Source organism: Talaromyces atroroseus (genome assembly GCF_001907595.1).
Source record: "Talaromyces atroroseus strain IBT 11181 chromosome Unknown scaffold_5, whole genome shotgun sequence".
Classification (NCBI taxonomy): domain Eukaryota; kingdom Fungi; phylum Ascomycota; class Eurotiomycetes; order Eurotiales; family Trichocomaceae; genus Talaromyces; species Talaromyces atroroseus.
The window spans coordinates 1,025,142-1,049,942 of NW_017971437.1; the positions used below are offsets into that span (position 1 = coordinate 1,025,142).

General features: G+C 47.4%; 9 protein-coding genes across 9 annotated transcripts, besides 1 other annotated feature; 3 read left to right on the plus strand and 6 right to left on the minus strand.

Moving 5' to 3' along the window:
* Window positions 1–313: 313 nt before the first annotated feature.
* Window positions 314–2,662, minus strand: UA08_04804 (hypothetical protein; the record flags this gene model as incomplete). The annotated part of the gene is made up of 5 exons (XM_020267114.1): window positions 314–570; window positions 626–796; window positions 882–2,145; window positions 2,182–2,529; window positions 2,621–2,662. The coding sequence occupies 5 exons, from the start codon at window positions 2,660–2,662 to the stop codon at window positions 314–316; spliced, it is 2,082 nt and encodes a 693-aa protein (XP_020120098.1).
* A 565-nt stretch (window positions 2,663–3,227) lies between these two features.
* Window positions 3,228–5,321, minus strand: UA08_04805 (hypothetical protein; the record flags this gene model as incomplete). Its single annotated transcript, XM_020267115.1, has 1 exon — window positions 3,228–5,321. The coding sequence occupies one exon, from the start codon at window positions 5,319–5,321 to the stop codon at window positions 3,228–3,230; it is 2,094 nt and encodes a 697-aa protein (XP_020120093.1).
* Window positions 5,322–6,674: 1,353 nt separating this feature from the next.
* Window positions 6,675–6,717: a repeat region (Identified by RepeatMasker using a combination of RepBase library and repeat library created with RepeatScout).
* Window positions 6,718–7,908: 1,191 nt separating this feature from the next.
* Window positions 7,909–9,855, minus strand: UA08_04806 (phosphoribosylaminoimidazole carboxylase; the record flags this gene model as incomplete). The annotated part of the gene is made up of 4 exons (XM_020259739.1): window positions 7,909–8,111; window positions 8,202–9,159; window positions 9,214–9,311; window positions 9,390–9,855. 4 exons carry the CDS (start codon window positions 9,853–9,855, stop codon window positions 7,909–7,911), a joined length of 1,725 nt encoding a protein of 574 aa, XP_020120094.1.
* A 647-nt stretch (window positions 9,856–10,502) lies between these two features.
* Window positions 10,503–12,010, plus strand: UA08_04807 (hypothetical protein; the record flags this gene model as incomplete). The annotated part of the gene is made up of 5 exons (XM_020267117.1): window positions 10,503–10,512; window positions 10,634–10,679; window positions 10,733–10,781; window positions 10,838–11,444; window positions 11,544–12,010. The coding sequence occupies 5 exons, from the start codon at window positions 10,503–10,505 to the stop codon at window positions 12,008–12,010; spliced, it is 1,179 nt and encodes a 392-aa protein (XP_020120358.1).
* Window positions 12,011–12,522: 512 nt separating this feature from the next.
* UA08_04808 (hypothetical protein) lies at window positions 12,523–13,883 on the minus strand (the record flags this gene model as incomplete). The annotated part of the gene is made up of 2 exons (XM_020267118.1): window positions 12,523–12,584; window positions 12,656–13,883. 2 exons carry the CDS (start codon window positions 13,881–13,883, stop codon window positions 12,523–12,525), a joined length of 1,290 nt encoding a protein of 429 aa, XP_020120357.1.
* Window positions 13,884–14,582: 699 nt separating this feature from the next.
* Window positions 14,583–18,675, plus strand: UA08_04809 (hypothetical protein; the record flags this gene model as incomplete). The annotated part of the gene is made up of 4 exons (XM_020267119.1): window positions 14,583–14,741; window positions 14,792–14,875; window positions 14,927–18,613; window positions 18,661–18,675. The coding sequence occupies 4 exons, from the start codon at window positions 14,583–14,585 to the stop codon at window positions 18,673–18,675; spliced, it is 3,945 nt and encodes a 1,314-aa protein (XP_020120356.1).
* A 713-nt stretch (window positions 18,676–19,388) lies between these two features.
* Window positions 19,389–20,494, plus strand: UA08_04810 (COP9 signalosome complex subunit 7; the record flags this gene model as incomplete). Its single annotated transcript, XM_020267120.1, has 2 exons — window positions 19,389–19,647; window positions 19,737–20,494. 2 exons carry the CDS (start codon window positions 19,389–19,391, stop codon window positions 20,492–20,494), a joined length of 1,017 nt encoding a protein of 338 aa, XP_020120355.1.
* A 644-nt stretch (window positions 20,495–21,138) lies between these two features.
* UA08_04811 (hypothetical protein) lies at window positions 21,139–22,361 on the minus strand (the record flags this gene model as incomplete). The annotated part of the gene is made up of 3 exons (XM_020267121.1): window positions 21,139–21,375; window positions 21,440–22,142; window positions 22,207–22,361. 3 exons carry the CDS (start codon window positions 22,359–22,361, stop codon window positions 21,139–21,141), a joined length of 1,095 nt encoding a protein of 364 aa, XP_020120362.1.
* Window positions 22,362–23,008: 647 nt separating this feature from the next.
* UA08_04812 (Histone acetyltransferase GCN5) lies at window positions 23,009–24,595 on the minus strand (the record flags this gene model as incomplete). The annotated part of the gene is made up of 7 exons (XM_020267122.1): window positions 23,009–23,029; window positions 23,093–23,800; window positions 23,856–23,970; window positions 24,032–24,240; window positions 24,304–24,354; window positions 24,417–24,526; window positions 24,577–24,595. 7 exons carry the CDS (start codon window positions 24,593–24,595, stop codon window positions 23,009–23,011), a joined length of 1,233 nt encoding a protein of 410 aa, XP_020120361.1.
* Window positions 24,596–24,801: the final 206 nt, after the last annotated feature.

The following is a 24,801-nucleotide window of genomic DNA, read 5'->3' on the forward strand; positions in this document are numbered from 1 at the left end:
CCCCCTTTTTTTTTTTATTTTTCATTTGTCTAGGTATTTCTTATTTCCTTTGTTCTGGCGTTCCATATTCAAGACAAAATACTGGTGTTTTTATCATTGCTTCTGCTAACTAAGCTGTCTAATTCTAGTTAATAACTATTACTCTATGTTTGTATATATATATATATATATATGTGTGTGTGTGTGTGTGTGTGTGAATATTAGTCTATTGTATTATACTGTCCTTGCAAGGCTATACACAGAGCATATCTATCTACCTGGTCCATGTACGGCATATGTAACTATCGTACTAAGACATTTAATTTTGTTCAACTTAAAAACTACTAGAATTATACGTCCCCGGAGGACAGACGCACCCATCCCCGGCCCCCGGTGCAATTAGTGGTGTTGCTGATGACGAGGACGACGACGATCTCCCAAGCACATTCATCATCAGAGCAGACGCAAATGACGGACCGGCCGGGTTGGCTGCTGCCTGGTTACTAGACAATATTCCGAAGCGGAGGATGACTTCGGCTGTTGTGACGAGGATCGATATGACGATAAGGACGATGATGATCCATGTTTGATCTGTGTACCTACTAGTCAGATATGTATATATAAAGAGCGTGTGATTAAAACTTACGTGACTCGGTGTTATCCGCTATTGAGTCTGAAAGAATTTCGGTCAAGTCGAGGAATACGCGACAGCGCTCGTTGAGCACTTGGATGCGCGGCTTGATTTCGAGGTATTCGCGAACGGCGATGTAGAGCGGGTAGAGTGTTGGTTCGGATTCCCAGAAGAAGTTGGGCACGTCTAACATATTTGATGCTTTTTTTTTTTTAATGACACTTTATGTTAGCGCCGTAACGAGTACGGAAAGGGGGAGAAAGAAACTTACACAAGTTCACTTCAACGCGACTCCGGAAAAGTCTTCCCAGAATCCGAAACACTTCATCGCGCTTCATCCCCAGTTTCCCCGTCATGGCAAGCCGGCGCGGCACATCCTTCGCTTCCGTCATCTCTTTGGCCATGGCTTCTTCGAAGAAACACAGTTTCGTACTCTGGGCAATCCCATGCGATATCGCCAATTTGATCATGTGGTCTCTCGACCGTAGCGTGATCATGTCGTTGTAGACCCGCGGACGAGAGATTTCAGTCGAATACTCAAAGTGGAATTCCTCCGTCTCAAAGTCTTCCTCTGCAAGTGGCTGTGTTGCCAGCGGGACTTGCGGTCCTGTTGCGCCTGATGACGAAAATGTGAGGTCCGCCAGAATATCCTTTTCCTGTCGTTCTGTGAAGTTCCAGAATACAACCACGCCATAGCTAAAGACGAACATCTCCGCGTAGTTGAATACGTTTTGAGGCATGCGTCGATTTGTTGCCGAGCTTGTTGCCGTCGTTGTCGATGATGACGATGTATGCTTTCCAGGAGATTCTGCATCTGCCTGTTGTTGTTCGCTGCTGCTTGTAGGCCGACTGTCTCCTGAATCTGTATCCTCTTGTATATCAGGCTTATTACCTTCCTGGTAGTCTCTGCTGCGATCTCGTTCAGACTCATTGCTTTGCTCGTCTCGCCGGCCGCCAACTGAGTGTTCGTGCTCATCCACGTAATATTCATCGTGGTAATCCCTCTGCTCACTGCGCTCAATCTCCTCGTCCAGCACCACCCTGCCACCAGCACCTTTCAAAACAGGGCTGCTGCGTAATCTATAACCCCCACGACCCGGCAGAAGAGGGAGATGATAAGCAGTATAAAGACAGTCATCGTACAGTTTCGTCCTAGCACCATGCCACTCCTTAACAAAAGAAGCCGTAGCACCCATCCTGAAGCCCTGCGCGGTACAAAATGCCGTGACACGAGGCAGCTTCTCCGCTCTCCGAGCCTTGGGCAATCGTTCCGCGTAGCTCTTTGCTTTCTCCGGGGATACCAATCGCTGTCGCAGGGCCTCTTCTTGATCCAACAGAGGTGCAAGATCATTATCAACACCAAAGTCTCCCTGAAGCCGTTGCTGTACTGCTACCTGTAAACGTCGCCGCAGCTCTTCCGGGTCCATATTCCTCTCTTCCGCGATTCTGCGAACCAGTTCCTCATCAACCGGAGCTGCGAGCAGGTGTTCATCTTCTGCTACGCCGGCTGGTCTATCTTCTTCGTCTTCCTCGGTCTGCAAATCCGGCAGCAGCACAAGCTTCTCACTCACTTTCGTCGAGCGCGAAGGTAAACGAGCCTGTGCCGCCAGTCTGCCTGCTGTGCCTGCAGGGCCTATGCCACCACTACCAACAGCACCACCAACACCGCCGATATTTGCTCCGCCTCCTCCCCCCAACACACTAGCTCCAGAAGACGCACCTGAAAGACCAGTTGACGCAGAGAGACGTGATCGGGGCCGCATTTGCGGGCGCTGTTGCATCGGGCGGCGTTGTTGCATAGATGGAATATCCGAGGCGTACTGCAAAACATTATCGACGGTAATCAAACGCGTTGCCGGCAAAGCGGCCGCAGCCCGTCGATTCGATCGCTGAGCATGTTGATCGCGAGAATCCGTCACCTTCAGTGAAAGATGGTTAGGGATTAAAAGTGCCTCGATGGGTAGACGAGAGAGAGAGAGAGAGAGGGAGAGAGGAAAAAAGAGCACTTACCAATACGGTGGGATTTCGTCTTCCGGACTCCGGCGGCGCCATTTTTTCTTAATCCCGATATCAATTGAGAGAGTGCGATTACAAGAAGAAGAAAAAAACCTCTCATACTTCGTGATTGAGTATATGCACAGCCATCGTAAGAGTATCTTATTCCTGTGGTTGTCTGCAAAGAGATTGGCGGGAGATGTATCTGTAAAACGACTGACTGTTGGAGTTTGCTTCATGACGTCGCGAGCAACTCTCGACGTCGGCCTGCATGAGGATTACATAAGCTTACAGTACGGTCACTGCGTTACCAAAGCTTTGGGGCGCCTTACGCGGGTTGTGCGGTAATTTAGAAATACGGATTACGATGTTACGATACAACAAGGAAGCGGGCGAGCCACGTGCTGACGGGGCGTGTTTGTCTGGTTCGTATCGTACGGTAACCGTGCTAGCGGCCGAGCTGGCATCCGCTAGTTTCTCCACCTGACATTCATGTTATTGTGGATTATTATTGACTGAAGAATATTTTTGTGTCGATGATTGATTGTATGCATATTTATTTATTTCTCCAATCCTTTACAGACAATAAAAAGAACAACAACTATTTAGCAGAAATACATGGTTAAACCCGAAGCCGTCGGTCCTCATCCCATATTTCCTTCTTCATCCGTTGCACCTTGGTATGCATTTGTTTCAAGCGCGAGAGATCTGAAGGCGTCGGCGCCATCTGGTTCACCAGCGAATCGTGGAGATTGCGGTATTTAGAATAGAGCCTCTTAAAATCCATCGATTTCTGCTGCAGCTGCTGTCGAAGATGTTCCCGATTGAGCGGTGGTGACGCACTACCAGAACTCGTGCCACTCGGTGACATGGACTGAACCGGTGGTCGTCGGCGTTTGATATCATCGCCATGTCGGTTCATACGCCCTGTAGTTGTGGGCTCGGGCGCAACTTTCCGTTTCAATGGATTTGTCTGCTCCATCGCGGGCTTGGCCGTGCCATTTTGCTTCACCGTCGGTTTGGGTTTGGGGGCAACGGCGGGCTTTGCTTTTGGTTGTTTCGCCATTTGTGCCATGAGTGGTGACGAACTAGAAGAACTAGTCTGCCCAGATTTATGAGTGGAGTTCTCAAAATCAGAGGCATTGGTCGGGGGAGAAGATGCCAATGGAGACGGTTTAACTGGAGATGTGGGTTTTGTTGTTCGGGTTCCTGGTAATGTCTTCGAAGCGGTTCCATTGGTATTTGCCGGAATGGTCTTGATGGTTCGCGGTTGAGGTTTCAACGTAATCTGAGGCTTGACTGCCGGTGAATGAGCTGCAGAACTAGTCTTTGAAGTCGCAGGCGGTTTCGGAGGAGCTTTGCTTGTTTCCGTCGAGCTCGGGGGCTTCTTGGCTGGTGGTGGAGGAGAAGCGGGTGGTGCATCGGGAATGTCTATATCTTCGTCTGAATCATGAACAAACTCCGCTGACTTAAACTTGCCGGTAGGCTTTGCCGGGGGCTTTTTGTCGGCCTTCTTTGTCACGCGCCCTGTCAGTGTAGAATTTTTGGCTTTGGTAGTGGTGGCCATTTTCTTAGATGCAGGCTTTGCTGCTGTGTGATCTGCTGGTGTTGTAACAGTAGTAGTCGGAGTCAATCGGCCGTTAGTCCGATCAGTCTCGTTGCCTGTCAGGTAGTCTTCTTTCCCTGCTTCCTCAGATGCGTGCACTTTGATGTGAGGTGGCGGTGGTGGAGGTCCGGTCTGAAGCTTGAGTCTCGATTTGCATACCCCTTTGGTTCGCTCCTCTTTCGAATTCAGCATCTGCCACAACTTATCTGACGGGGAGATGCGTTGTCGGTCAAAGGCTGAGATGGCATTCTCAATTGCCGAGGCGCGGTCAGAATCATTTGGGTATGGGAAGTTCCAGATATCCAATTCCTTGTAGCACTTATCCTTCAGATTGAACTTGGATGGATCGATTCGATTCTCAACTCCGTACTTCCTGGCTAGTTCAAGGCAGTCTTCCTGTGACGAGCGAGTCGTTTGAGCGAGGTACTTGACAGAGACTGGAGTGACTGCGAGGAGATGTATGAACGGTGTCTTCAGGGCCTCAAGTCGTATCTTGCGTTTATTCTGCGAAGGTGGGACCGAGGTGGGAGTGAGGGCAGGCAGAGACGCTGGAGATCGCATAGCACCCAGGGACGGGCTGCCAGAAATAGAGCGGTTTTTGAAGAAACGTTCCTTGTCCAAATCTATTTTGCTGAGAGGGGCCCTGGAATGGGATCGTCGATCGTCCGGTTTGAGGTTGACCAGCTGGGTCCTTTTAGATTCCTTGCCCCGTTCAAAAGCACTTAGACTCTGTTCGAGGTTGGCTAGGGCTTCGTCGGTGGCAGCAGTAGCCTCCTTGGCTTTTTGGACCTCGAGGCTGTGACTGAGCACACCGGAAAAGTACAGGTTTTCTCGGTCGGCGGAGGTGGTCTTGTACAATTCGGAGCGGTGAGGTTCGAGGTAGGAGTGGAATTGCTGGGATTTCGAGCCGTAGTAGAGAGTCTGGTGTTTGCCCAGGCGCAATCGAGCTTTCTGGTCGTTGCGAAGGCTCTCCACGAGCTCGTCCATGGTGTTCTGGGCGAGGTTCAGGCGCATGATCTGGGTCTGTTTGGCATGGGGATCCGGAGAGAGGCCGCCGGACTGGTCTCCACGCCAGAGAGACAGCCCGGTGTCCGGGACGTCGAGAGCCATGGCAGGAGAGGGGATGCAACAATGTAGGAGGAAGAAGAGGGCGAATATGGCAGGGCGGTTTTGCTAAAGAATTACTTGCTTGTCGAGGTCACGATCGTGAAACAGCGGTGTTGAGAAACTCGTATCAAGGAGCAGCTGGCTCAGCAGGGTGGAGGCGAATGGCGGATCCCAGCTCCATAGAGAGAGAGGGACAAGCAGAACAACAAAGGAGACAAACAAAGCGAGCATTCACAGTTAGGGCATGGCGGGACAGGATACAACGAGTGTTTTGGCACGGAGGGAGAAAGGAACGGCGAGAGGAGGAGTAGTTAGGAGATGCAGAAAGAAAGAAAGAGAGGGTGAGTGAGTGAGGGAGAGCGAGGGCACAGCACAATCATTGAAGTTACGTCGATTGAGTAGCCGGGTGGTACGTACGTTTACGGCGGGTATTTTACGGCTTTCGTAAGGCGTACGGCGTCCACCTCAGTGCGCCGTCATCAGCCATCCACCCATACAGTACGGTACCGTACGTACGGGTACGCAGTCGAGGCGGGAGCCAAGCGTGGAGGCGGCTTGGCGTGGGTGTATACAATTACATCTGCATTGAGTCTATTATTTACTGGCATATGGAATATTCCATAGTGCTTCCCAAGGCAATTTAGAATTAGTGGCAAGGGCAATGACAATAAAGAGCAATATTCACGATTCGTATTCATATTCATATTATTGTTGTTTTACCTTGTCGAGAACAATCCTCAGTTTAGGTTGCGGCTTTGTCCGGGCGCCAAACTCAATAAAGGCAGGCGGTAATTTATCCGTACCATCGATACAGTCCGTGAATCGGATTGGGATTAAGTTTTGAATCTTCAGGCTAGAACTTCGGGGCTTATTAACCTCTCCCCTCTCTCTGTGTGATTTCTCGCTGTAATTGTTCTATTGAAGCAATTCTATTTCTTGTTCTATCGTGCTATTTCCATCTTTTCAGCTCGGTTCCGTCCTACTCACTCCCCGTCTGTCAACAAACTCGAAGTCAGCATGCCAGACTGTCAGCGGCATAACAAGTGGAGAGTGCTATCGTGCACTAAGTTTAGCACAACGGCCATCCAAGGTTCTCCTGTCAGACTAACTATTACTTGCTTATTATTAATTCACTAAAGTATTCGATGATTATTACTGCTACTACCATATATAGACGGTATCGAAGTTATGGCGGAGTAACAATTATCGAAGCACGGAGTATTGTTGTTAGCCTGTTGCCACAGCACGGCCCCATAGTGACTTGTATGGCAAGTCAGAATGTTCAATTTATCACTAACTAATCGCAGAGCCATTGTTAGTCTTACTTAACTAGTTAACTTACTATGTTGGTTACCATGTGTATGTATGTATGTATGTATGTATGTATGTATGTATGTATTCAGCATTACTAGCATGAAATATGGAGTCTGCACGGATCCATATTCGTCCACGGGAAATACACCAGCCCAGCAATCACAGTCAGATGAGAGCGAGTTTAATCTTTTAGGGTTATACTTCTAAATTCAAACTTGTGCCTCTCATACAGACTTTTTAACCGAGAAGAGCAACTGATATGGTTCCTTGCGTGAGGGAAAAGATACGTGCGTCCCCTAGGTGGCAAATGCTGTGCTACGTACTGGATTACTAGTGGAATAGTCGCAACATCAAATATGCATGAGTCCAGTCCAGTAACCCAAACTAATGCCAACATGGAATGTCCCACGTAGTTAAGCGATTACTCAGATGTTTCATGGACACTAACTAGCTGAAGTTTCAAGATGTCGAGTACCTACGTAGTCTGAGCAAGGACCCGGGCAGTGCTGGAGGAATGCAGGTACACAGGGCGTGTTACCTGAGAACCAGCTGAACTCGAATGATCGCCATCTCCTGCTAGACACATGTCTCTCAAAATTCAAAAAAATACAGAGATATTAACCACTAAATCCTTACTGCAGTGGCTAGCCGATTGTCATGGTGTTACATCTATGTAGTGTAGGCCTCTGCACTTTATAGCATCCTGCGCGTTACATCAGTCGATGTAAGCATATGCGAATTGACTCGAAAGTTGATTAGTTAGTTAGTACAAGAGTTGTTTCTTTTTCAAATCTTCCCTAGACAACCAAATAATAATTCAATTGTCTCGGGGGAATTAGATAGTCAGTTAGTAACATGGCTCCGGGATCCGAATACCTGGCACTAACTACCTAGTTCGATCACCGTAGTATGTTCGATGTTATTATAGAAGCGCTGTTATAGAAACTACCGGACTCCGGAGTATCGGCTGATCCTATTCCTCGATCGAGCCGGTTGCATTTTCAATCCGGAGAATAATCCCATTCAAAGAGTAGAAGCAGATCGGGATGCGCGGGACAAGGACTTTATTATCACATCTAGTTAAGTGACACGCTTCGTTAGCCTGCGTCAAGTACGTACCACACGCTGGAACAAGCGAGTGGCTTGAATGCCGGTGCGTGTCACTGTCTGGTTTATGTGACCGTCGGGCTTAGGAAAAGACGTAGTTACTTTCATTTTATTCATCATCATCGAAAAATAGAAAAGAAAGACAGAAAGACAGAAAGAAAAACAAAAATTATTTCTGCATTTGCTCAAAATACTTTTCCCAGCCAATCTCCCTCATCTTGGTCCCCTTGATTTCCATGTTCTCTAGTTTGGCGTTCTTCGCGTACTCCTCAACCTTTCGTTGCAGCGCCGGTTCGTATGCCCCGAGAATACGAACAGCTAGCAATGCGGCGTTGACGCTGTTGTTGATGCCAACAGTGGCAACGGGGACACCTGTATTGATACCAGTCAGTCGGCTAGTTTTCCAGAAAAAAAAAGGAAAAATGAAAGAAAAGAGCCAGAGGGAAAAGACAAAAGACTAACCTCGTGGCATCTGCACAATACTGTACAAACTGTCAACTCCATCCAATGCACTGCCCTTGACAGGCACACCGATAACCGGAAGCGCAGTATGCGCCGCCGCCATGCCAGGCAAATGCGCCGCGCCTCCGGCAGCAGCGATAATGACCTTGATACCCCTCGATGCAGCCCTAGAGGCATATTCAGCCATGTAGTCTGGCGTGCGATGGGCTGACGTAATATCTACTTCTGGGTCGATACCGAAATACTCTTTCAGAAGCTTCAGCCCAGGCACCAGCGTTTTGAGGTCGCTGTCCGAACCCATGATGACACCAATCGTAGGCGTGGGTTTGGATGACCCGGCTTTCACGCTGGAGGTCTTGACATCGCTGCGTTGGGCGCGTATTTCATCAACGACGTCGATTAGTGGTTGAATAATCGTCTCGGCCTCGTACATGGTCGCTGCTGTGACGGTGATGTGGCCCATCTTTCGCCCCGGTCGTGCGGCGCCTTTGCTATAGAGGTGGATACTAGCATTCGGGATCGAGAGAGCATGTTCTGCGGCCTTCAGGTGGGAGTCAGGGGTGGCACCGCCGATGATGTTCAGCATGATAGACGGCTGTCGAAGCTCCAGGCTCTTCGGGGGTATGGGAAGATCTATGATGGCGCGCATATGGGCATCAAATTGGGAGAGGCCACAGCCTTCAATCGTATAGTGGCCTGAGTTGTGCACTCGGCTGGCGATTTCACAAAGCAAGATCGAGTCGTCTTCCAGCAGAAACATCTCGACCCCAAAAGCACCCTTGCCCTCGAATGCCGACACAGCATTTCGAGCAAGCTCTTGGGCCTTTTTATTGATGGCATCAGACACATTGCGAGCCGGGGCATATACAAGCTTGCAAACCGAGTCTTCCTGAACAGTCTCGACTGTGGGATACGACAGGACGCTGTCCTTTGTCTTGACTACCATCACAGCTAGTTCCTAGTCAAGTATTAAATGCAAATTTTTATTAGAGAAGAGAGATAAACAACTGACCATTTTGAAATGGGCCCATTTTTCTGCAAAGAGTGGTCGGTCTTTGAGAGCCTCGAGGGCTGCAGGAATATCTTCCTTGGATTTGACAGGATAGTTCCCTGTATTTAGATTGTTAGTTAAGGTAAACTTGAATTGTAGAATATATATATATATATATATATATATATGTATCATACCTCGCCCATCATATGCGAGCGTTTTAGACTTCAGCATCATTGGAAAGCCTAGTTGCTCGCCAATCTTGGCCAGCTCCTCGGGCGTATTACCAACAAGCTCACGATAGTCGGCCATGGGAATATTGAATTTCGACAGGTGCTTCTTCTGGTCGTATTTATTCTGAATGATGCGAATCGATTCCCACGACGGCTCAACCTTGACCTGCGAAGCCACAGCCTCGAGCGCATATGTATTAACATGTTCAATTTCAGCAGTCACAACGTCGCAGTTCTTGGCTAGTTCTTGCACCGCATCCTGGTCATTGAAATGCCCAATTGTGTGGTTGTCATGCGCGCTTATCTGCTTTGCTGGCGCATTCGCTGCGTCCAATACATGCACTTCGATATTGAGGCGATTGGCCGACTCTGTGAGCATACGTCCCAGCTGTCCACCACCGAGGATTCCGACTTTGGGTGAGTTCCACATCTTGTTTTGGCCCAGAGCCTGGCTATAGTTGAAGGCTGTTCTGGGTTGGTTTTTTTGTTGCAGATTTACTTTTTGACTCACAGGCGAAAAAACGGTTCCCCAGATAAAAGGTCACGTGATCATGATTGCCTTGATTCGTCGATTCGAAAGAGTTTTATTTGATGCACTATGGTTCTGGTTTGTAACAAGTATAGAGGGAGACGGAAAGGACACGATAATATGGTTCCTTGCCCTCGCGCTTTATGGTCTTTGATACAATTTTTTCGTTGGAATATAACTACCGTCCACAAGCAAATGATCTAGAAAGGTAGTTAACTAACTATCTATCTGGATGACTAAATCTAACGCAGTCAATCGGTACTAAATCATCGAGACAAAGTAATAGATATATAAATAACAATAACAAAAGATAATAAAGACAGTCAAATACATACCGAAAGAAAAAAAGTGTAAAACAAAAAAACATAACTTCACGTGCTGCGGGGATCTGGCGAGCTTCTCCAATCCGATAGCGAAGCCTCAGCCAATCAGCGGCCGGGCGGTCGTCGCTTTGCGTATCGCCCGGCGGACTTCGCAACTTAAGTCGCGATTGCCTTGAATGCAACTGTCGATGCTGGTCTGTGGAAAACAACAAGCAGTATATAAACATGCCTCTAGGTGCGTGTCCAGTCATTCATTTCTAAGCCGCACTCGAACCTTGCAAGCAGCGCTGTTAGGGCAGGGGCTTGCTCAGTCGCGCCGCGTTCTCTATTGACCTTCAGCTGAGAATGCCCTATAGATGAGGAGTTGCTGGAGAAAGTTGCCCAAGATGGGTCTATGGAATAGTATGCCTCTTTGACCTTGCCGACAATGATTTTATCTTACTGACCTATTGCAGTGACCGATGGCCTGAGCAGCTAGAACCGTTGCTTCAACGCCTCGATGAGGTACTTAAAAAATCCCGATAGTCACAACGCGCAAGTCCAAGCTGACACGAGATCAGATCGTCCTTAGTGAATTCCCCGTACTAAAGGTGCCTCAAGATTTGGCTTCTTCCGACGCCTCCCAGCCATCGTCGTTCCCGTCCTCACAATACCTGATATCCGAATCTCTACAAAGCAGCAACAAGGAAAACACCCCTCCCGCCGCAAACCAAACGCCATACAACAACGGTGGGCCGGCACCAAACACCCAACTTTCTCAATCCAATTCGAGCTCCTTGCCTCCTCAACTCCTGTCTCTCCTCGCCGCTATAAAGAGCACTCTACGAACATATTTCGTGCACAAACCACCACATACTATTCAACGACTGGCAGAGCTAATCCTACGTCCTACTCGCCAATATCGAACCCTACCGGCATACCTGAGAGCCGTGGACAGGGTAGTATCGGTATCTAGCAGTGCGGACATTTTCCCGCTACCTCGCACCGGAGCACCTACTGCGGAAGGAGAACTGACCAATGGCGTTTCCAATGGCGCCAGTTCAAGTTTCATGGTTACGGATGAATCCCTTGGGAGCGACGAGTCATTAGGTGGAGCACTATTGACGCCAATTCCCTGGCTCTCCAACCCTGACCTCGAAGCTGTGCGAGCCGAGATGATTGCTGAAGGTAATTCCCCCCTTCTCGCGGCTTCATCTCCACTCTAGCAAGATGTTCTCTTGTGCGCTAATTTTCATATGCGCCCAGGTGCTGTACCAGTGCGTACAGACGCGGCAGTTACTCAAGGCGAACTTATCAGACAAGAGCAAGAAGCGGGACTAATTGCCAATTCACAAACACCACACTCCACCGCAAAGCCCCTGGGCGAAGATGGCAAGGACGGCGAAAGAACGTCTCCACAACCAGAGGAGATCCCTCATGCACGCGGACCGTCTGTCGTCGGTGTCGAAGATCTAGGATTGCAAGATGGCAAAGGTGTGCAAATGGTACTCCCAGATCCGAATAAATCTCAAAATGGAGAAGAGGAAGAGAAAGATGGAATGGATATTTCGGTTTCCGCTGCTGAAACCTCATCAAAGGAGGAGGTTTCCCAGCCTAACATCATTAGTGATGACGGCGACATCATCCTTGACGACATTACGGCAAATCAAGTCGATGCGTCTACTTCTATTACAGAAACAAGCGCAGAAACAGGGAGTGAACATCCGATAACAGAACAAAATGAGACGGGTTGAGTACCACACATTTTATTGAAATGCTATGACTGGATGAAAATTAATGACATTATCGTTTATATTTTTGAGCCTTTTTGTATTCAATCGTCAACCAGCTGATCTGGTATGCTATAGAATTTTATAGGTTTTGCGACTTCAACCAACATGTAGTAAATGTGAGAAAAAAAAATTACCACTTGAATGAAGAACTAATAATACAAATTGATCCATCAACCGAAAGTAACCGCCCAGAAATAACATAATCATCTCTAGTCAAATCCTATAAACAAATAGGAATAAAAAAAAAAGGAAAGATCGTAACCCCATTAGTTCCGTGCTTGTACTGTTCGTCTGATCATGAAATGATATGTCGTAGATATGTGCATGTCGGTGGTATGTTTGACGGCCTCGCTGTTTGCCGTATTAAGTCACATAATATCATTCTGTGCTCTTTTCAATCCCGGAGTATGGAAATATGTATCTGTTACGATGGTATTTTGTCTGAAACGCGCTTCGTCATTTAGACAAGAGAATCAGGATTGATTAGATGACTGAAGTGATCCCTGACGCTTCCTTTCCTTCTTAGCCCAGCGCACTATAAGCATGGAGTTATTAGTAACTGCAAGTATCTTTTCTCATTTCGAGGAGAAAAAGATCAAAACTTACAACCGCATGCATTGCAGAGTGTCTTCGGTCCGCTGGGACCCTTTCTCCATTCAGGAGAAGCCAAAGTACCACAGTCAGTGCACACATATTCTTCTGTCGTCTTGATTCTCTTCTTTTTCTCATTCTCCTCCGAGCTGAAGCTAAGATGATGGACGTCTCCATGTTCCTGAAACAACGCTCCATCTCTTTCGCCCGTACTAAGGCCCCTTGATCGTTCGCCTTCGCCATACCGCAGGCCTGTGAGCATCTCAATGCCATCGAGAACTGAAGACGTGTCACTTCGAGAAATTGTGTCAATGTTACTATCCATTGTCATCAATGACGTATAACCGCTTTGCCCAGAAGTCGACACACTGGGTCTGGCTGGTGGCAGCATCATACCCTGGTCGGTGAAAGCAGTGGGCGCACTGTTGTGAGCTTCGATTTCATCATCGGGGCTTAAAGTTCCCGAGTTATCGGACTGAGAAACCCACTGCTGCTGAGCTCGAAGTTCTTCCTCTTCTTCCTTCTTCAAGTCAGCAATCCTCCTATTCAGCCGCATGTTCTCAACTTTGTGTTCCAAGAAAGAGTCTAAAAGCGAATTGTTTGTAGTAGGGTAAGGGCGACAGACAAGGAAGAAGCCATCGCAGCGATTTCCTTCTTTTCCCGTTCCAAGCGTAGTCTTTTCGCGGGACATGTGCGCATGGCCAGAGGCTTCTAAAATAGTGAATTCTCCACTGGGCTTTCGAAATCGGAAATGATACCTAAGGCGGTGGCCTGTTGCGATGGACTCGTTGAACTCCCGGATGAAAGCCGCTCGGTCATCACCATGCATGAGCTCGGAGAGAAATCGGCTTTCTAAATCTTTCGGCTCGTAGTTTGTAATCGATTTCGTCGCTGGGGAAGAATAAAGAACTTTGCCATCCGGGCTTAACACAACAAGAACATCCCGCATCTCCGCAAGTATTCGCTGCGTCCAATTCCGTCTCCTCGTGAAATCAGTGACCGCACTTGTGACGCTCTTCTGGACTCCTAGATCGCCAGGCTGCGGCTCCGGCTCTTGTAGGGTCGAGCCATCGTCCTCGTTGTTAATTTCGATGTCCGCGGAATTCATGCCTTCTATTCCCTGGTCATCGGTATCGTCTAAGAGAACGTCAAGATCCTCAGGTTCCAGGTCCATGTCGAAGGTTTCTTCCACTCCATTGCCTTGAAAAGCTGTATTGCTTCTGATCGCATTGTTGAGATACATCCCGGCGGCTAATCTGTATTGTACGGATCCTGAGAAACTCCTGTTAGTGTGATCCCACAAGCACAATTCATAGTATCCAATATATACCAACGCAAAGCTTGTCAAGGTGCAATCAATGTGGTGTCCATAGCCTGCTCCCTGGATACCGACACCGATCGTGATCCGCGCACAGATGCAGCGCTATCTGAGCTGAATGCATGAAAATGTGTTCCGATTGAGCGGTAAGTGGATGAGATTCTCCGAAGCCCGCCCGATAGGAGAAACGCATGGAGGGCTGCAGATCCCAAGACACGAATGGGTGGCTTTTAGAGCAGTCCATGGAGGAAAGGAGCAGATCTGAGAGCGCGATCTCCCCTAATAGTCGGGCCCAGACCACGTGCTTTCGCGCCAATCCCCGCGTCTTCCTCCTTCCTTTCGTGTTGGCGTTAGCAACTGCCCGATAGATAGATCAGTGAGAAGCATCCGTTCAACAAACAAGGAAGAGCAATGCCCTCTTCATCTCTATCGTTTCATCTATAGCCTTTTGTCTCATCTTCTTTCTTTCAACAAACGATGTGAGATCTCTTCTCGGAGCAGAGCCATCAAACACAGCTGACATCATTTTTAGGTGTATGATTAGCCCCCGTGGACAAATGTCCGAGGCTATGTACTAATGTTTGAGCAGCGAAAATCGATAAACTCTCTATCCTGGGGTATGTGATGCCTGAATCCTGGCCAGAAGGCAGCTTAAGTCTGAATTATTGGTTGACTGGTTTTTGTATCTGCAGTGTCCGATCCTTCGACAACACCCGAAGCGAGACCATCCAGTTCCACACGCCGTTGACTCTGATAGTTGGTTACAATGGTTCGGGAAAAACTGTATGTAGGAGTTATTGCGAGGTCGAGCGAATCTCTGACCATTTATCCAGACTATCATTGAATGTCTTAAATATGCGTCTACCGGCGACCTACCGCCAAACAGCAAGGGCGGCGCCTTTATTCACGATCCCAAGGTGCGCCATGTGTGTTCAGTTGCTACATAATACTCGCTGAATTGGTTTTAGTTATGCGGAGAGAAGGAGGTTCTTGCCCAGGTGAAACTGGCATTCAAAGCTACATCTGGAGCAAAGATGGTGGCGACTCGGAGCCTGCAGCTTACTGTGAAGAAAACCACACGACAACAAAAAACGTTGGAAGGACAGCTGCTGATGGTGAAGGATGGAGAACGAACGGCCATTTCATCTCGCGTTGCTGAGCTAGACCAGATCATGCCACAGTATCTTGGCGTCTCGAAAGCTATCCTTGACTCTGTCATATTCTGTCACCAGGATGAAAGCCTTTGGCCAATGAGCGAACCATCCGTTTTGAAAAAGAAATTTGACGAGATTTTTGAAGCCATGAAATATACCAAAGCTATTGACAACATCAAAGCTCTACGGAAAAAGCAGAATGAAGAGCTGGCAAAATTCAAAATCATGGAGCAGCATTCCAAAGAAGATAAAGACAAAGCAGATCGCGCAGAGAAAAGATCTATCAAGTTACAAGAGGAAATAGAAGCTTTGCGAGAAGAAACACACAAAATATCCCAAGAAATGCGGAACGCGGCCGAATTGGCCGACAAGGCGTGGAAAGAGTCTGAAAGCTATGCACAGGTCATCGGTGCACTGGAAGGAAAACGCATCGAAGCAAGAAGCATTCAGTCTACCATCGACAATCTAAAGAGACATCTTGTCGAGGTCGAAGAGTCCGATGAATGGCTACAATCAACGCTCGAGCAATTTGAGTCCAGACAGCTAGAATATCAGCAACAGGAAGATACTCACAAAGAAAGATATATAGATCTTAAAGAACAAATTGAATCGGCTCGCGATCAGTTGGGTTTGAAGCAAGCGGAATACGGAAAATACGAAAATGACAAAGATCAATTTGAGCGTCAAGTCGGACGCCGGGAAAACATGATCAGAGACTTTGCTCGACAGAACAATATTCGTGGCTTCGAAGACACGCTTGATGAGTCAAAAATAGACGAATTCATGCACAGGATGCAGAGAATGATAAAAGAGCATAGCCAAGCATTGGACCGAGCTCGAAAGGAAGGGCAGTCGGGTATACGTGACACCCAGAACGTTCTTAACCAGATCGCACAGCGAAAATCCGCCTTCCAAGAATTAAAAAACGTGGCTAGAAGGCAAATCTCGGATAATGACAGGGAAGCAGCAGCAGTTCAAAGTCGTCTAAATGAAATTGTCGTGGACGAGGGCACGGTTGCCGTCCTTGAGTCGGAAAAGGAAGAAGTCCAATCTCGACTTGACAGATTTAAAGATGCAGCTCGAAGCGCAACATGGGATAAGGATATTCAAGATGCCAATGCCCAGCTCAGGTCTCTCGAAGACGAAAGTACTAGGCTCAACTCGGAACTCATTGCAGGAACTAAAAAGGCGGGCGACTTAGCACGACTTGATCATCTGAAGAAGGAGCTCAAAGATCGCGAGCGTCAATTAGAGACAATGTCAGGTGCTCATGGAGATCGCATCTCTCAGCTTGTTACTCAACAATGGAGCCCGGAGACACTTGAGCATGAATATCAGAATGTCTTGAGAGATGCTTCAGATACTATGGGAATGGCTGAACGCAGTCGCGACGGCGTAGGGAGAGAGCTGGATCAGGTTGAATTCAAACTCAAAGATACGAGAACGGAACTCGAAAAGCGGAAAAAAGAACGTGATGGGTGTGTAAAAAAGATTCGCGATGCCATTGACGATGATCCTACCGAATTCTCAGATATTCTTCAGACGAGGCAGAATCAGCTGGACCAAACCAGAAAGGATATTGAACAATTTACAGGAATGCACGAATACTTCAACATGTGCCTCGATGCCCTCGACAAGAAAAAGATGTGCAGAACATGTATGAGGCCGTTTAAGAACGACACTGAGATGCGAAGTTTCAAAAATAGACTTGAGGGCCTCATCAAAAAGAATTTCTCTTCATCGGACGAAGATTTAAAGCAAGCCGAAGAAGATTATGAATCTGCTCGGATGGCGAGCACTGATTATGATACCTGGATGCGCCTGTCGGAAACCGCTATTCCCGAACTTGAGAAGAATGAGGAGCAGTTTCAATCCCAGAAGGAAGACATCCTTAAAAGACTCGAAAATCACGATAGTATCGTGGACGAGCGGGCCGAAAAGAAGCGAGAAATCGAATCTCTTTCTCGAACAGTTACATCCATTGTTCGTATTGACGGCGAGGTTAAGTCTCTGCGCTCTCAAATAGCAGAAGTGTCTTCTAAGCAACAGCAAAGCGACTCTTCACGAGTTTTGGAAGATATTCAGAACGATATTGCAGCTATCGGGGAAAAGTCCAGAGCCATCAAGTTGACTCTTTCAAAGCTGTCTTCTGAAAAGGACCAGTCCCGAGATGATCTTAACAGGGCCGAGTTGGCGCTCAGAGACGTAAAAAGCAGCCTTGACAATGCCAGCCATCAGCTCGAGAAAAAGTCAAGTCTTCTTTCCCGGGTTGAGGAATACAAGAAGATGAATGCAAAGCAGCGTGAATCTATCGACAAAGCCGATGGTGACATTGAGAAGCTAGAACCGGAAATTGCAAAAGCTCAGGCTAGGCTTGATGATATCAGCCGGCGCGCTGAAGCAAAAGAACGAGAACTTCAGCAGGGCTTGACCCATTTATCCGATAATTTGCATCAGCTTAATCTTGCCAATGATGAGATCAAATCATACACTGACCGTGGTGGTCCAGAACAGTTAGACAGAAGCCGAAAGGACCTAGATGTTATCCAGCAAGAAATCAAGTCCCTTGAAGCGGAACAAGGCGAAGTCACACGCGAAATCAACAAAATATCTACCCAACTCAAAGACAGCGAAAACACCAAACGACAGTACTCGGACAATTTATCTTTCCGGCAATCTTGTAGGATGTTAGAACAAGTTGAAGACGAGGTACAGCAATTGGAAGAGCAAAACGCAGAAATTGATCGTAGTCGTTTCAAGGAAGAGTCAGAGCGATGGACGCGAAAGCATAATGCACTTGCGGCGCAGCAAGCAAGCAAAATGGGCGAAATGAAGTCCAAGGACGATCAACTCTTGCAACTGCTTGCAGATTGGAATACGGACTACAAAGATGCAGCGGTCAAGTATAAGGAAGCTCACATCAAGGTGGAAACCACAAAAGCTGCCGTGGATGACCTCGGTCGCTACGGAGGCGCCTTGGACAAGGCGATCATGAAGTATCACAGCCTCAAGATGGAAGAGATCAATCGCATTGTTGAGGAGCTTTGGCAACGAACCTACCGAGGCACTGACGTGGACACCATTTTGATTCGTTCTGATAATGAGAATGCCAAGGGAAACCGTTCCTACAACTACCGCGTCTGTATGGTTAAGCAAGGAGCAGAAATGGACATGCGTGGTCGCTGCAGTGCTGGACAGAAGGTTCTTGCTAGCATTATTATTCGTCTTGCTTTGGCTGAGTGCTTTGGCATCAATTGCGGACTTATCGCACTGGATGAGCCGACGACAAATTTGGACCGGGACAACATTCGGTCTTTGGCTGAATCACTACATGACATTATCAAGGCTCGCCAGCAACAGGCCAATTTTCAATTGATTGTGATCACTCACGATGAGGAATTCCTACGTCACATGCAGTGTGGAGATTTCAGCGACTACTACTACAGGGTTTCGAGAAATGAGAAACAAAAGTCTATAATCGAGAGGCAGTCCATCGCTGAGGTAAGTGGTATCATTATATTCCATTCGTGTGTCATTCCATTAACTAGCAGCAGGTCATGTAAACCTTTCAATCGTGAAAGAACAAACATGTGGTGCTGGCCCTATTAGCAGCACAGTCTGCTTCATCTCCTTTCACATGGAATTTTCTACGTTTTAGCGCGAGGCGTTTAACATTGTCAAACGTGCTTTTTTCCTGCGATGGATGGGTCTTTATTATCTACCTGGCATGTGAATCCGTTTACTGCTCTGCCAGTCTCTGGAAGCCCTTTACTATCATATGGCTGAGGGTTTGTATGCATGCACTTGAGCAGCAGTTCCCGGGATGTGATATGTAATTCAAATGTATAAATAGACTTTCTTCCAGTAGTTCTGCAGAAAATATCTGATCCTTACAACTCAACATCATGTCGAGGGCTTTCGATGTATAGTTATTTATGCCTTAGTTAACTTACTTAGGGCTTATCGTCTTTATCAACCGCTCAGCGGGGAAGTTTGTCTGTGATGCAAATCGTTCTGCTACGGGATGCGGGATGGACCTTCCTGACCTCAACCAATACCTCCCATGTGAAATGACATCAAAACAAACCTCCATGCGCGAGAACTTCAACTTTCTAGCAGACCACATTTGAACTCACAAAAGGAGCCACTGTCACTACCCCCCCCCCCCAGAGAAGTAATCTACCAACGTATCTCCTGAAATCATTCTACCCATCGAAAGCGGGACACAACTGTGGCAGACGCGAAAGAAGAGAAAAGCTGCCAGACAAACACAAACATGGACCAAGCACAGTCCAGGGCTCTCGAGGCCTTGCAACCATTCATACACCTGACTACATCATCTACAGCCTCTTCGCCTCGCTTTGTTGCCAACATAATCGCAAATGCCACCTCGAACCCAAACACATACGTATTCGCCGAGCTTCTGGAAACGCCCGCTGTGCAGGCCCTGCGCTCATCAGAAACTCCAGAAGAATTCCGAGGTTATTTGAAACTGCTTGAAATATTTGCCTGGGGCACATGGCAGGAGTATCAAGGTAAATCCATTCGCGACCGAGGTCTTTTAAATAAACAATAGCTTTTTGATGAAGACAAATATTGATTGACTATCTTCCGAATACCACAGAGACAGCCGGACTCCCAGCTTTAAATAATGAACAAGCGCTAAAACTCCGTTTATTGTCCCTCCTCACGTTGTCGAGCACCCTCCGCCCCCTCACGTACCAGGGTTTGATGCAAGCTCTCTCAATCACCAGTGCAGCCGAGCTCGAGTCCCTCGTCACAACAGCAATCTATTCATCATTAATCGTGGCGCGGCTCTCGCCTGCTACCAACCCTCCGACAGTCAACGTTACCGCAGTTGCACCATTACGAGACGTGCGAGCCCAAACCGTATCAGCCATGATCTCAATCTTATCCGAATGGGAAGACCGCTGCGGAGACATCATCAACGGGATTGAAGCCGAAATCGCAAAAATCAAAGATCAAACCGTCAAGAACGCCATTATGGACCGACAACGTACAGCCGCTCTGGAAAAAGCTATTGCTGACTGGGACGGAGAATCCAACGAGAACACAACTGGCGCCGCTGGTCTACGTGGGAAAAATGTCAAGCACGGTGTTCGCCAGGCGAAAGCCGGATTCAGACCAGGTAGTTCTTCTGCAGCTGGTGGTACTAGCAACAAACGTGAATACAGCGCCGATGACCTGGAAGATGAAGACGATGGCTACTTTGAAAATGGGAGTGATGGCGGATTAGACGTATACGGCTCTCGTATGGATATTGACGAAGGTCTAGGTGGCAGCAGTAGCACAGGAAGGGCGACTGGACCTGCTGCAGCCAGGCAAACGAAGCGTCTACTTGGTGTAGGAAGGAAAACCTGAGCCATAAAAGATGACGATTTGGAGCATTTCAATAGACGAGTTAACTAGACCGGGAGTATAGCTAAACACCCTATGCTATGTTCTAGTTATGTGCACACTAGCTAGCAGTTAGTATCCCTATTACTCTTTGAAAGCTATGAATGACAATGACCTTGACGAATTACTTACTACAAAGATCACGGAAGCTACAAATTTCAAACCTAGAGGATTTAGAGCTTAATATTATTTATTGATTGAATTCTAACACTAATATCAAAGAAGATGCAAGGCCAGATCTAGCTGGCGAGAAGCTTCACTTACGTACATAACAATTAGGAAATGGAAAAGGAAAAAAAAGTAAACCTAGCAAAATCAACTCACGATCCGAACTCGATTGTATATCTGGCACAGGGAATGAAAGAAGAAAAAGTAAGCTAGGCGAAAACTACCACAAAAACACAATAGCAACAAAAAGATTTTGATAAATATCCAGACGCATATCATGCTGGAAAAAACCCAGATAGCAGCTAGAATATGTGAATGCAAAGAACGCTTCTTGATTTAATGGAGAACAAAGAAATGAGGTATATCCGTATGAACGCCATCGCAGCAGCATGTTGAAAAAAAAAAAAAGTTCCAAAAGTCACAAAGAGCCAGCAACCTCCTTAAAGATAAGTACCCGGCACAAAGATAAAGAGTATACTCAAAGCAGCGGCGAAAAGGAAGGCGTAAGCCAGAGTGACTAAAGCGCGCTGGGTGAGAAGAGAACCGACGTATGGCTCTTGTATCTTCTGCCAGTTCATGAAAGTATACTCGCTGAATCCTAGAAGCGCCATGAATGGGTCGATCTTGTATTGGTATGTTGTGATAAAGTAGGATGCCACCGCGAATGGAAGTATAACCTTGAAAAGCACCCTGTTAGTTAATGCAAACATGTATTTTTTGGACCCTAAACAATAAGCTTACCCAGCATCGTGTTGTCCTTGATTTATCTGTCAAGACAACATAGAACGACGCCCAGAACGCTCCCAGAAAGCTGATTAAACCGAATGCTAGGCGTGCTAGGATACTCAGAGGTACAAGATTTCCGAGAGCCTTGGCCTGCAAAAATCCCGGGAAAGCGTCTCGTTCCATTGCTTGGAAGACGTAGTCTTTGGCTTGATCAAACACTTCCGGATCGTCACGGGCATCACGTTCGACCATGTCAATGATTGAAGTGAGCATCTCTGGAGGTAGAACAATCTCACGCTCTGAATCGGGAATCAGATACGTATACAAGATTTTCTCTGCGCTTCGTCGAATGTCCGTTCGCGTCACAGTATGACCGGGAGAGTTTGATGAGTCGTAGCGGGTTTCAGGTGTCGAGTTCATAAAGCTTGGACGAGGCGGTCGTTCTTCAGGTGTATGTTTTTCCGAGTGTCCGCTTTCTGGGGGGGAAGGCTGCGCTGGGTTCTCAGAGCGTAAGAAAGCGGAAAGCCGCGAGTCCGCATCTTTCTCGTTTGAGGCTGCATGATAGCCGGATGGGCCAGCCTCGACTGGAATATCTGGAATGTTCTCAAGGATAGTTGATGAGGGTCTGCTGCCACCTTCAGGTGTCGCTATAAGAACAGAGCGGCGTAGCTCTCGAACATAATGCCGACAAAGAGACATGTGCTGTGAGACATCGAGCCTAAGAAGGCAAGTATATATTAGAACGGACACACCAACCACAACAATTGCCTCTAACACCATACCAGAAATCTAAGTAGTCCACCGAGCGCTGTTGGTCTCGCATGTAAATGTAAAATGAGAACAGATCGACAGGGGCGAGGGTGTATCGACTAAGAACTTCAAAGAGGGTTGGTAGTCGCTTTCGCTTTTCAAGGTCGAAGCTCGTTAGGGAAGCCATTGTGCCGGTGAATGGCCCGTTGTAGAATTCGATGCAGGCTGCCAATAAATGGCATTCACGATATTCTAGCGCAAAGCCCAGGTCAAGGAGGAATGAAAGATTGATTATGAGTGGTAAAGAGAGTGCAAGTTGAAGGACGACCAGTCAAAACGAAAAAGCAGCAAAACCCCTGGAGGATCGTCGTTTACGAGCCACAATGTTGAGTTAGAGGGAGAAGAAAAGCGAGAATCAAAAGCGCACAGCGCCGTAAGTCGAAATATTAACGAGGGAAGAGTGCTGCAAGAGTCTGGAATTTGAAGTCTGTGGACAGCCGAGTGTTGTTGCTTCTCAAAGGGGTCGACTCGGGAGGTCTTGGCAGGTACAAGGCACGTGGGGGCCCCCAGCCACCTCAACTTTCAAGCCACTTTCTTATAAGTTCCTTGACATCTGTTACATTTTACAACCATTTGATTCGACCAAGGGAGTGCGCCCGAGTGCTTTTACAGCATGCTATCATCTAAATATCATTTCATTCCGGCGTATTTGTCTATTGCTCACTTCAAAATGCGCCAATCCAATGCAAAAACCCCTGCAACGCCATCCACCAGGTATATTGCAATAATAGAAAGTACTGTTGTTCTCATAAGTCATGCCGGTCTCCGGTCTTCTCAATGATTCTCTGCAAGGTGCTTTGAAAGATATTAGCAATACTGACCTACTACCTGTCGATGAATGAGAGACGATTGACTTACCGACCACTCGGGGATATTCTTAATTTGTTGCCACATGAACTTCTCAAGCTTGTTGGCGCTTTTTGCGTATGGCGTGGTCTCGTTGTTGTATCTTCTGCAGTTATCGAAGATCAACATTGCATCCCTGATAAAATCTTGCGGCGTGGGATATAAGTCTTTCTCGTGCTTCTCTTCCATGGTTGACAAATCCATCGGCTCTTTAATGACCTCGTAGTAATCCGGGACCTCGTCCCGATTCACTGGCTGCACAAACGGCCAAGCTGCCGAATGATTCTGCATATCGTTGAGAAGATGAAGCAGCTGGTTATAGTTGGGTCCATGCCGGGGTTGACGCGCCAGCTCATCCATGTCCGGCGACCATCCCGACTCCTTGATGGCAGGGATACTCAGGGGGTCGATCTTCGTCACGCCGTTCTTCCACTCTTTCGGAGGGGCGTGAACAATATGTGATCTGCTGAAGGCACGGATCTTCGCATGTACCGCCTCTTTTTGCTTCAAAACCATGCGGCCCGATTCTAAATAGCGAATCTTGGGTAACATCGTGCACTGCATGATTGTTCCACCTTCATAATCTTTAATATAGCCCATCCAAATGGACTTGTCCAGGCTGATCTCTTTGGTGAAACCTTGTTTCTTGAAGTAACCGATGGCATAATTGTCGGCATAGGTTAAGAAATGCATCACGTCGGAAGTCGCTTTCACGTAATCCTGTATTTTGTTAATGTCCTGTAGATATATATTCAGAATGTGCAAAGCTGAATACCTTTAGATGAGACATCAGATGCGCACCATATCCCTTGACCTGCTGATCCGACGATATAGCGCAGAAGACGATTTCCGCAAACTGGCGACCTTTGAATGGGCGATATGTGATCCCTCTATGAACAGCGTCAATACATACGTAGCCAAACAACAGCCAATAATAGAATTGATACTAACCCAACAACTTCCAAGGGGTGTTTAACGATAGCGATAGAAAGATGTGTCCTGTCGTAAACTAGTCGCGCGATATAATCTTTGGGCATCTTCGGTAGCTGCTTCTGAAAAATGCATTTCAGTCCGGTAAGAATGATAAAGCTCTCCCTCTGGCCATCATTGTTAACCACTCGGAATTCGATTTCTCCTCGTCGTTCTTCAATAACAGCAGCCTGGTGCAACGATGTGTTAGTCTTAGGCTCTCTTGCATTCCAGGAACAGGATATTAAACGCACTTTCTCTGGGTAGGGAACAATTTTCAGCGGCAGCTTTTCGACCGACTCATACTATGCACACACAAGAGTTAGATTCCTTAAGATATCGGCAATGCGACCGAAGTTATACATACCTTGATCTCATTGGGAGACTCCGTCCGAGCCTTCTTGGTCTGGTGTTTGGAATCGGGAGTATCAGCTTCTTCCGAAGCCTTGCGCTTCATATCTAGGGAGCCATCAGAATCTGGGCACTGGGTCAAGCCAGCAAATAATCATTGAGTCACCTGGGCTTACCTTCGCTGACTGATGACATGATGTGTGAATGAAAACGAATGAAAGACTGATGGATTGAAGTGACGCCACCTCGAATCGAGCGCGACCCCGGACCTAGCGCCGGAGATTAATCTCCGGGAATACTATTATCCGGCGCCAAGAGGACAGCTTGTGTATTACTATTACTTTGTTGTCGTCCGCGTTTGCTAGACAGATGAGCATCAACTGAGGTCGAGAGCTGCCATT